At 49.7% G+C, this 11,724-nt stretch overlaps 1 protein-coding gene across 2 annotated transcripts in view; it reads right to left on the bottom strand.

The window, feature by feature from the left end:
• Positions 1-2,292: 2,292 nt before the first annotated feature.
• PACS1 (phosphofurin acidic cluster sorting protein 1) overlaps positions 2,293-11,724 on the bottom strand; it is a 45,532-nt gene continuing 36,100 nt past the window's right edge. For both annotated transcript variants that reach the window (XM_088137310.1, XM_088137311.1), the window contains exons 16-24: positions 11,474-11,628; positions 9,939-10,049; positions 9,237-9,339; positions 8,777-8,819; positions 6,834-6,876; positions 6,235-6,370; positions 5,618-5,844; positions 4,955-5,074; positions 2,293-3,873 (exon numbers count right to left, since the gene is read on the bottom strand). In XM_088137310.1, the coding sequence (XP_087993436.1) occupies positions 3,761-3,873; positions 4,955-5,074; positions 5,618-5,844; positions 6,235-6,370; positions 6,834-6,876; positions 8,777-8,819; positions 9,237-9,339; positions 9,939-10,049; positions 11,474-11,628 (1,051 nt within the window). In that variant the 3' untranslated portion in view covers positions 2,293-3,760. The remainder of the gene's footprint in view (positions 3,874-4,954; positions 5,075-5,617; positions 5,845-6,234; positions 6,371-6,833; positions 6,877-8,776; positions 8,820-9,236; positions 9,340-9,938; positions 10,050-11,473; positions 11,629-11,724) is intronic.

The raw sequence follows: 11,724 nt of genomic DNA, 5'->3' as shown, positions 1-11,724 counted from the left end.
AATAACCCGCCTGCCGGGCTCCTTCGCTCCCCCGCCCGCTCCGTCTTAAAGGGGAGAGCCGCGATCTTCCGATGCCTTCCGCTCCGTTTGCGAAGCAAAAAAAGAAAAAATGGTAGGGGGCTTGCTGCAGAAGCCGGCCTTCCCCCGCCCCAGACGGGTTCCCTGTTGGATCCCCAGTCCCGAGATGGCAAGGGATGGTGTAGTTTGCAGGCAGGCCACGTTGGAAGAGGCGAGGTCCTCGATGAGGACTGGGACCTTGGCTTTCATTAGGAAAAGGACGCTGCTCGGGGGTGAAAGCCCCCGATTTGCACGGGGGAAAGGGGGATCCCCAAATCTAACCTGCAGCCTTGCTAGCCACCGCACGCCTTTCCCCAACCTTTCACTCCCACCCACCCTCCTAATGCCTGATTTAATTTTAATTTCTGCCTAGTCCAGGGAGTCGATGTCCCGTGGATCTGGACAGCCCCTAAACCACCAGGAAAAGCAGGGGGGACGTGTGATCTTCCAATACGTACGAACGATTTGACTCGGAAGCTGAGCTGCTTCCCCCTCTCCCGTTTTGGGGCTCCGCAAAAAAAGGGGATGCCTCTCCCCACTCGGGATTCTGGTTTCCCCAAACCTCGGCTGACAGTCTTTCTTGCACTCTTCCCCCTTTCTGGATCGCTAACAGCCCCCCAAATCTGAAGCACCTGAAGCCCTTTAAGAAACAGACGAATCCAACTCAAGACATTTAAAAAAAAAACCACAATTTATTTAATGAAAAAAAAAATAGGGAGGAGGTTGAGACACAACAGACCCCAAGAATAAAATGCATAAAATGCCAATCCGGCTCCAAACCAGAAATTCTGAATGTGGATGATGGGGGAATCTGAGGTTTGCATTCCAAACAAAGGAGAACCAGCAGAGTTACCCCCCCCCAAAAAAAAGTTATATACAAAGCTCATATTTATGTACAGGTAGCTGAAATACAGACCATGTGGGAATTCAGAGAATCCGAATTGACAAAATAAAAGCTCGGAATGTGCAAAATCTACAGAGCGTATACGGAAACACAACGGTCCTCAAACAGAGTCACTGTAACAGTCAAGACGGGAGGTTGGCATGGAAGCGACGGGCACGTATCTGTGGAGGGCTGCCGGGAGCTGCCCGCATCCCAAAACGAGGGTCTTTCTTGGAGTGTTGCCAGGGTGGGCTTTTGGGATGAGAAAGGAGCAAGGCCTGGAGGTCCGACCAGGGCGGCAGACCACTGTTGGGGTTCTCCACCGCCGTTCTCATTTTAAAGCCCTCGGTGCCTTCTCGGGGGACCGCGTTTTGGCTCAGGAGCATCCTGCTTCGGACAAGCCTGTCCCAGGAGTCTCTGATCGGGGTGTTGTTGGTCATCTGAAGCCCTGGAGCATGCAGAGTGTCAAGTCTTGGGGCTTCTCCCTTCCCTGTCTCCAATGCCCTTTAGAACGGGCATTTTGGCAAGGGTGAATTCGCTTTCCAAGCAGTCAGACGGACCAGCCTTCCTCTGGAGCAGCAGGAACATTCAGAATTGTGCTTAATTAAAAGTCCTCTGCTCCAGAGTGAGGGTTTCACTGTCCCTTTCATGGCCCGGGGGCATCTCCCCCTTGAAACAAAAGGTCCCTTTTGGGGGTGGGGGGACAGACAGGCAAACCCTCAACAGGAGGTGCCAAATCATTTTGAGAGAGGGGGAAAAATCAGAGCTAGGGTGATTCCAGACACCGAGGCTTCTCAACCAGGGAAATGAGATCCTCTCTGAGCGGGATGATCCCGTAAGCTTACCATCAAGATCGGAAGGGGATCCTGCTAACGGGACTACAGCAAAGTCTTGTTCCGGTTATTCTTTGTAACTTATGGGCAAAACACCAGCAGCAGCTCCGGGACAAGCTAGAATGTGGCTTTAGGAGGATCAGCTGGAAGAAAAAGACCTCCAAGTCATTTTCCTACTTAGCAGAAATGAAAATGCCCGAGTGGCGTTGGATGGTCAGTCTCCTTATCATCATGTTTTTTCCAACATAGGAACAGCTTGGAAACCAGCACCCCATCTCCGAGTAGGCATCCCCCCCCTTTACACAAAGCTAATCCAAAACTGAATTTTGGGGCCTGCTCATAAACCGTGAACATAAACGTGAGGAACATCTAAAAGATCGATGACAAGCTGCGCGCTCTGCTTTCCGGCAAAGCCAAGGGGTAGGCGTTACAAGCACTGTACGGAGGGTGTGTGTGTGTGTTCTTTTATTGCTGATTACGTTGAGATGAAAAGCAAGACAGGTCTGAGCTTGCCAAAGGAAAAAAAAAAAGAGAGAGCTTCCATTTATTTCTTGGAAATGCAGCTTTCTGATCTCACTTTTTATAGGAGTGTGAAAAGGAAGAGGCTGGAAAGGGGAGAACGAGTCCGCATGAAATTCATGAAGATGTCCCCCTGGATCAGTTCTGACTTACGATGGAGAAGCTTCTCTGCTCTTGAAAACTTTTTTTTTCCCTGGAGCATAGGTGTGGGGTGATCTCTCCTGAGGTGACTATTTGAATGGGTGGGCTGGCATTCATTCAACCCCCTCAGAGCAAGGGTTGTTTTCACCTTTCCAAACCAAGGGCTCTGGAAGAAGACACTCCAGCAGGCGTTGGGACTTGCAGAAGAGCGTGGATACCACCAGGAGTTTCTGCAAATCCTCACTGGGTGGCTGCTCCTTGCCTCTGGAGGAGGCTGGCATCCCACGGCCACCGTACGAACAGCAGTGACCAGCAGACGTCGGTGGAGGTGGCCAACGGTTCCTCAGCACGTCCATGTCCATGCCAGAAGAATGGCTCAGGAGAAGAGGTCTGGGTTGCAGACTCTGCTCTTTGTATTATGGGAGGCAGCTGAGATGGAGGCACCCCTGCCCACAACGGGATGAGCTTCAGGAAACGCCAGATGGTCAAATGGGGAACCATCCTTCTCACCCCACACTCCACGACGACCCCATAAGGGGAAGGGAGGCCTTATCACACCCATCACCTTCCTTGGTTTAAAAAAAAAAAGCGACAAGACTGCGGAGAGAGCCGAAGGTACAGAAGCAAGCCCAGTTGAGTGAGGAAGAGGTGGCGCCGCCTGAAAACGAATGCTCCTTCCGCCACCCCTGCACGTTTGAGTGATGAAGACGGGCACCCCTTGCTAACAGCTGGGGTGGAATCTGGGAGTTGAATTAGCCCCAGGAGCTCTGCTGCGTTGTGCTTTTAGGAAAGCTGGAATGAGAAGAAGAACTTGGAAAGCGGAGCTCCTCTGAGCTCTCTGATGGCTCAGCCAACGCTGGAACAGAGGACCCAAGAAGGTTGTTAAGAAGGCAGATTTCTGCGGACCATGAGTTCACCAACACGTTCTTCAGGAAGACTCAGCAGCACCGGTGTGCCACCCCAGCTCAAGGAAGGAGCGTGGCCCCGCTAGGATGGGAGGCCAAGAGATTTGAAGTGGCAGAAGAGTTTGTCCTCAAGGGGCAGTGCACTCAGCACAGGTGGAGGCGGGGCGCCCACAGCACGATGCAGCAGCACAAGATACGGAAGCGGGCAGCGGGCAGCTCCTCGGCTGGATAGGAAAACCGAGCATCTCTTTTGGACCTCGGGGCCTGGACCCTCCCCCCCAGCAAAGCCCGATCGACACACAGGAACGCAACACGGGTGAAGTGAGCACGGCGCAGCTCTTGGTGGGCAGATGGTTCAGACGGAGGGGGTGCCGTGTCGCAGCAGAGCGAGGAGGGCACGGGAAGGCGTCCTGCCCTCGCCCTCAGGCTGGTTTGGAGCCGAAGAGCCCTACCGGGAAATGCTTCACATGGGTTGGCCACTGGGCGGCCAGTTGGAAAAACTTGATGTCGCTCCATTCCACTCCATCGATGGAAACTAGGAAAAAACAGAGTTCTTGTGAATACTTTAGGCGGCCTTGTCTAAAAGTGCATTTATATTTATTTTTTAGTTACATTTCACGTCTGTCGCCGCCCATCTCACTGGAAGCCACTCTGGGCGATTTACAGGACAAGAATAAATATTGATTACAACACAGTATAACAATATGCCTGCAAATAATAAATATCTTCCAAGATATTGATGGTGAACTAAAAATTATTAGGCTCGGGGAGCATCTTCAAGGCGCCAGCCACCCCCAGGGTTGGCCCCACGCGAGACAGCAGAGCCAGGTCTTTAATCCTTTCTGGAAAGCCGGGAGAGTGGGGGCCCGCCACACCTCTGGGGGGAGAATATTCCAGGGGGCGGGGGCAACGGCAGAGAAGGCTCTCCTCCTGGGCCCTGCCAGTCGACATTCTCTTGCTGACGGGATCCACAGCATGCCCTCTCTGCCTGACCGGGTGGGACGGGTCGATGTGATGGGGGTGAGACGGACCCTCAGGTAACACTGCCCAACAAGCAGGGGCTTTCTAGGAACGTAAGCTTTCTCTGGGGTTTCTTCATGCCAATGGCTAACCTTGGCATGACCTCCACAGCCCAAAGAAACGGCTCTCTCGTTTAACAGCAGCCTCTCCCCTGAGAAGAGGTCTCTGCTGCAACCAGAGGACTCTGTTCACAGCTGAGTTAGTGCCCTCAAGGCTCAAAACTTCTTGCTTCGGACAGGAGCCAGAAAGAGCCGCCATATGTGGAGAGCTGCGATCTTGGTGGTCCTGGGGCCAACCTGTGTTCGGTTCTCACCGTCCAAGCTCTCCCGACAAGTATTTTTGCCTGGCTCTATGACCGACTTTAGGCCTGCAAGGCACACCTTCTTGTAAGAAGGATGAAGCAGCATACATGCCCCGGGAAATAAAACGAAATAAACATTTACAGAGTGCGTCCATCTGAAAGACAGCCGCATTCTTGAACAGCCTTAAAGAAAAGGCACGGCTCATATTGGCCCTTCTTGGTCTGCTGCATCTCCCCTCCGCTTGGAAACCCTTCTCCAGGGGACTATCGGGGGCCTCTCTGAGGTAGGCATTACCTTTCAGCATCGTTTGCTGCTGCTTGGCTGAGCAGATGAGCCGGCTGATCCCGTCAATCATTTGGCTCTTGGAATCGACTTCCCTCTCTTTGGGTTTCTTGCTCAGGAAAATGGTGGGCACTGGAATAAGATGAAGGCCAGTTGGTGTCAGCTTTACCAGGCAGACCAGACAGGAAACACGACCAGCTGAGCGAATTCTACTTTAGGGTAAAGCTGTATTGACAGAATCTTGCAAGTCTGAAAGTGCATTCTCCTGCCGTCTCTTTTATAGCCCGAGAAACTAGAGAAGGTCCCTTCTGAGTTTCTTTCTCCATCCGTTATGCAGCTGAGGGCTAAGCTGTCTCTTATCTGACTGTTTCCTTCACCCCATCTCCCAAGGTCTTTCCCACATGCCATTACATTTAGGGATAACTCAGCACAGCTGGAAAGTGACAGGTTAGATGGCTCTTTGGAGAAAGCTCGCGTGGTTCTAGACCTCATGGGAAGAAGGAGCCCCAGGAAGAAGAATGTGGCTGTTCAGGAGCTGTACCTGGTGACTTCCTGGCCAGATCTCTCCTTCCTGCTTCTCCAAGGCCCCTTCAGAAAGGCAATCCTCTCTGCAACACCACATCAGGGTGATTCCCCCTCCCCAGCTGGAAAGAGCTTCTGCTCCTCACCACCCACCCTTCTTATTCTTCTCCTTGGTGACGACTGTCATGGCCATGGTCCCAGAGGGCTGGGTCTCTCCGCTGTTGGGAAGCCGTGAGACCTGCACCGAGCGGAAGACACTCTTGAGGGTGTTTTTGGAGCTGGTGTCCTTCTTCTCCCCTTCTTTCTTCTTTTCCGTGGGCTGAGCTAGCCAGTAATCCACCTGCAGGCCAATCACATCACCGTAAGGGCTGCTGGGAGACCTGTGATCCAGAGAAAAAAGGAAGGGGGGGGGGATGAGCAAATCTGGCACTGCCAGGCACCTACTTACTACAGCAAGCAGACAGGACCTTCTAATGAGCAGAAGAGAAACAGAAGAGGAAGCCATCAAGCCAAGGGTAAAAACTCCAGAACTCAAAGATGGTCAAGTATGGAAGCACTTTATGTCACTTCCTGCCTGAAACAGGAAGCTGCTCACCAAGCAAGTCACTCTAGTAATTTTGGGGGTGGTTTTAATATCCACCGTAGACTACTGGGAATTCTATAGGGCGGTATAGAAATGTTAATTCCTGTTCTGCAGCTCAGGGCCCAATCAAGCTCCTTCAAAAAGACTGGGAGAAGAGGCCATCGCCGCACCCAATCTCCACACTTACCCCACCACAGCCAGTCCGCTGGTCATCGATGGAGAGGATGGGGGAGTGGCAGAGACGTCCTTGGCAAGGCCCGAACTTGAAGGGGGAGAGGTGGAGGGAACCGTGAGGCTGATGATGGGGGAATCGTCTCCCTCACCTGCAAAGGAAGGAAGGGATGACACGTTTATCCCAGGGATATTGGGGAGCATAGCCAACTTCTCTTCCTGACCTTTGGGGAGCATTGCGGTTTGGACCACTTTTAACAGACTCAGTAGCAGGGGGCTTTTTTTCCTCCTTTCGCTAGACTAAAGATGCTCTCCTTTTCTGTTGAAAAACAGGTAGGGTTCCTCTGGGCAACTGTTGGATCACCTCATTGATTTGACTTCTGGGGGACGTTCTTTGGATTCCCACCTTGTTTCACAGATGAGTAACAGACCACAACTCAGGGCATCTTTATGCTCCACAGAGCATAAAATACCATAAAGGTATCTTGTTCCCCTCATTATCAAGGTGGCCCAGCTATTTCCTAGGGAACCACAAAGGTCATTGAAAGAAAATGGGGATGAATGAGGACAACTAATCTTTGGCTCCAAGGGGCAGACAGGCGAAACAAGTCCTACCTGCTGCCGCAGGTGAATCCTCAATGAGGCCCACCTTGACCACCTGGAAGAGGAAGAGAGAAAGCACAGAATGTGAATCATTTCCAAAACAAAACTCGTCAGATCATGAGCCTGCAGGTGAAAATCCAACACTTTGAATCTTTCTAAGGCAGGACACTTATACAAAAAGAAAAAATTACCTACCTATGTAATTTGGATAATTTTTTTCCCCACAAACCAACAGGACTACTGTGGCTTTTTAAGCTAGAGGGAAATCTTCCTGTGCAGTAGTGAAAATACCATGCCCTTTTCTCTACCACTAAACACGGGGCTCTCCATTCTGTATTGACTCACAACCATCTGGAATTTCAACTAGTAATTCTGCTGGGACCTAGTTTCACAGGAAAGCAAACCAAGCTGGATTGGGTAGCTCCCTGCTCGCTCATGGAACAAATACCTGTTCTTCTTTCGCCTCCAAAAAGGGGATTCATTGCATTTCAAAGAGAGGTACATTTGAGATTTCTCCTGCCCTCGCATCAACAGCCGCAATAGAAACCCGTGGGTGACTGCGTGCCGAGTCACTCCGCTGCCTGACTGACATTGACTCAGATTCCCCTTATGCTTCATAAGGTAAAGAAGTTAAAAAAAAAACAAAAACGGAAAGCTGTGTCTTTCTGGAAGTAGGAATACTGCAGTTCCTACTAAATATGTTCATTTCTTTGCAGGGACAAAAGTTCTCCCCAGTGGCCAATTTCTTGCATGGTTACTTCCCCGTTGCGCTAGGAAGGAACGGCAATGTTCTTGAGCCACCACGACTGGCCTCTGCGTCAAAGCAGAGATTAATTTCTCAGGCGCAGTTTAATGGGTTTGGATAAGGGCGGGAGTGGAAAGGAAGCCAGGTCTAATGGGGCACCAGAAGTGGCTGCACTAGGTGGGGAAGACAAAGGACGTTGTGCTTTTTAAAACAGAACCCAGGCAAGAGGAGCACAGCCCAAACTCTCAAGTTAAAAACTCAGTAACGCAGGTCCCGTCTCTTCCTGCAGCTACTAGCACAGACTCAGAAAGCACAAATGAACAATTAGTGTCATTCTCTTTTATAACTCCAGTGCTCATGTTGCACTGCCAGCGTTGTCAACTGCATGCAAGCTGGAAGCTTACAAGAAATGCACGTTAACCACAGGAAGGCAAGCGACGGGAAAGCATTCTTTTTTAACTGAACTGTCGGAAGAAGCACAAGGTGGACATTCTTGGGGCGGGGGCTCCAGGGTAGCCCCCACTCTTGTGGCCTTCTTGTAAAAAAAACTTCTGGGAGGCCTTTGGGACTTGAGTGCTGCAGAGTTGCTGGTGCCAGAAAGATTAGATCAACTATTTTTTTACTGTAATTATACAGAGCGTTTCTGTTGCCTTATGTTGTTACAGCATTGACTGCGGCTGGTGCTTTGCAAAAGCCTTGGCTTGATTGAAGTGGTTTATGCATTTATCAACAAATAACTTCCCAGCCCCTCAGCTTGCAAACCAAAAAGCTGTGCCCAACCCTTCGCTAGTGCCCTGGATTTAGAGAAAGTGTAAAGAAGTATTTTTTTATAGTATCAGTTTATGAGATCTTCCAATACAGGATGCCTGACTTTAGCTGTTTATGGTATCCTTCTGGGCTTCTGCCAAGCTCTTGGCCTAGAAAGATAAAATTAGCCCATGCTAAATTACATCATGTCCCTTAATTGAAGAACACCACATTTGGGTTTTTGCCACAACTTCCGTTCAGCAGCAGCCTGGCAACGCTAACTGGCAACTGAGCCAGTAACTAAGCAGGGTTACCCGGGTCAAAAGCACCCAGCTGTCCATTTGTTTCCCACAAGCTGGTTTTCTTTACCTGTATTATTGACATAATCTGTGCGACTGGATTTGGGAAAAGCCATCTGAAATCAACTGGCCTTCAAATAGCCAAGGATCTAAGACTTGCTTACCCCAATGAAAGGGATGAACTTCTGGTAGGAATCTTCATCTTGGCTGCAGGCAAAGGAAACAGGAAAGGTGACGGTTGATGGCTTGCTTCTCATCCCTTTCCCTATTTTACAGCTTTCAACAATAAACTGATCCTTACACACAGGCTTTCGAGTAACCTTATATATGGTGCTAAAATGTTTGCCTAAGCAATCAAATTGCTGGTCTGCCAAGAAAGGCATAGGCCAAAGGCTGGATCCCTGCCTGAATTGCTGAAGAGCAGTGTTTCTCAACCGTGGCAACTTGAAGATGGGTGGACTTCAACTCTCAGAATTCCCCTTTGTCCCGGTCTAAGATTCCAACAAACTGACAGACGGGCCGAGAGTTAGTTTGAAAACATTTACTCATTTATCCAAGGAGATGCCTTTGCTCAGTTTAGTCACCTTTGGCAGAATCGCCCCAAAGATATTGACGGGAACTTACAATTTGTGTTTGCAGGTTAGCATGGCCTCCGCCACGGGCAGCTGGTGAGTCACATTGGCTCCGTTCACGTACTGTGTGATCCGGCCGACCACGTCCAAGGGCTCTGGAGGAGAAAAGAACCCAAAGAACAGGTCAGGCTGATTGAAAAGGGAACTTGGAGCCTTTACCCCACTCTCTGAGCTCCCAGGTTCAAGAGTCATTGGAAATGTTAGGACTTCTGCGAACAAGACCCAGACAGGTGATCAGGAGTAGCAAAGAAGACCAGTGTTTCTCAACCTTGACCACTTTAAGATATGTGGACTTCGACTCCCACAGCTATGCTGGCTGGGAAATCCTGGGAGTTGACATCCACACATCTTCAAGTAGTTAAGGTTGAGAAACACTGATATAGACTGAGAGAAAGTCTGAGGTTTGACACAGGAACCATCTCAAATCATTTCTGAAGCTCCTCCATGACCCCCAAATGGTCTTTGTACCACGGTTTTCATTAGTAATTCTATCAGGAGTTCTTACTCCCTGCCTTGGAGCAACAAAAACACTACTAAGTGGGGCACAGGGAGAGAACCAGACCATTCTGTGGGATCCTGGGCTGAATTTGACTCAAATGTCCACAGAATAAGAACGCAGGTGGGGAGAGGCGGCTGGCTATAGCCAGAGGGAAGAAGAGCTTTCTGAAAAGCGGGGCTCCAAGCACCTGCTTACCTATTGCAGGTGGTTCAGGTTTGCTGAAGAGTTCTCTCCAGGAGGTGTCCAGAAACATATTGCTGTATCTGCTGTCCACAGAGCCCATGTATTTAGCGACTGGGTGAGATCCTGGGGGAGAAATGGAAGGAGGCTGTTCTCATGGCTGCGGTTTTTGGCAAGCTCCACCATTCCAGTTCTAAGCCGCCCACTCCTTCGTGCCAGGACGCCTTCTCCTTCCCAGATGGTGATCCACCCATCTTTTGGGCCCTTCGGTTGAGCACTCTTTCTCAACCCCAGCTAAAAATGAGTTTCCAGTGTAGAGAAGTCATCCCCGAAAGACTCAGAAACATCTGTCTTCTTGGAGAAAAGTCTCCTTCTTTGACAACAAACACTGCCCAAACCTCCCCTGTTGGTTTTTACTTTCACCAATTATTTTCTGACACAACCAAACTGAAGAAAGCACGAGATTAAGAAAGAAAAAGCAACCACCGTCAAAAGAAAACACAGCATTTAATTACTTTGTTCCCCTCTCTGTTTCAGTCGCTTGTTGGAATTAAAGCACAAGGCCACCAGGTTTTTTTTTTTTTTTTTAAAAAGGAATTCTCCATCCCATCAATCAGCCCTTGCCTTCAGCAACAGAGGCTTGGTTTCACCTACTGCAGTTAGCAACCCTAGGAAAAACATCTTCTGGATTTGGAGAGGCTATCAATTAAGAAAATGAGAGTATGAAGCCACAGTGAAGTTCGTTAATAGGCCCAATTCTCCAAAAGTTTTGCCCCTTTGGGATGAAGCACGATCAATGGAAAAAACAAAGGCCAGGCGTTATTGGCAAAAGGGCAGGCAGAGATGAAGCCAACAGAAACGGCTCCCTGAGATTTAGGAAATATTTTTTGATCAAAGTGGAAGACTGAAACAGACTCAGGCGGTGAGTCTGTGAATTGGGTCTCGCTTGCATTAATGCAATGTGTTTGGGGTTAAGTACAGGTAGTCCTCGTTTAGCGACCACCTTGTTCAGCAACCGTTCGCAGTTATGACGGTGACAAAAAAGTAACTTTTTATGACAGTGACAAAAAAGTAACCCACCCAGAGTCCCCTACTGTAGGGGAGATGGGCGGAAGAGAAATCCAATAAATAAATAAAATAAATAAATAAACTTGGCAACCAATCCTTGCATTTACCACCTTTGGAGGTCTGTCAAGCCATGGAAAGCTGGAGTCAGCTCATAAGCACAGCCATGTTCACTTAGTGACCACTTCACTTAATAACTGAGTTGCCAGTCCCAGTTGTGGTCACTAAATGAGGACTATCTGTAATCAGATAAAGTAGGGTAAATTTTCTCTTTTGAGGCATGGCCAGCCGGGAGTCAACAGAGCAACCTTCTGCATATACTCATTCTCTGATGCCTCCAAGGAGCGCCAGATCCAAAATGCTGCTTGGAGAGAATCTTTCCTCTGAATAAGCAGCAAGAGGAAAACAGTTCCCCCCTTCCTCTGGTTTTGGACACACCGGTCTCCCACCCTGACTTCAGCCACCACCGGCTACAGTTCTGTTACCTAGCGGCACGATTAGGAACCTCATGTGGTTGAGCCAGTCCGACGTCTTGTTCGCCAGCTGCTTCACGAAAAACCTCAAAATGGCACTGAGATAGCTCTGGCCCCCGACAGATACCACTTTCACGGGGCGCGGCATGGAGGAATTGCAATTGCAGCTGGAGGGAAGGAGAGAGAAAGGGCAGTTCGGGAGTCTGGGCGCCCGGCTCAGCCTTTGACGGCACTTCAGGGGTGTTGATGCACTATTTGTTAAG

The sequence above is a fragment of the Python bivittatus genome, unplaced genomic scaffold, assembly GCF_059951505.1.
Source record: "Python bivittatus isolate LINGU-HERP-01145 unplaced genomic scaffold, Pbiv_v1 ctg000180_np1212, whole genome shotgun sequence".
Lineage (NCBI taxonomy): Eukaryota > Metazoa > Chordata > Lepidosauria > Squamata > Pythonidae > Python > Python bivittatus.
This window is presented reverse-complemented; position numbering and strand designations above follow the sequence as displayed.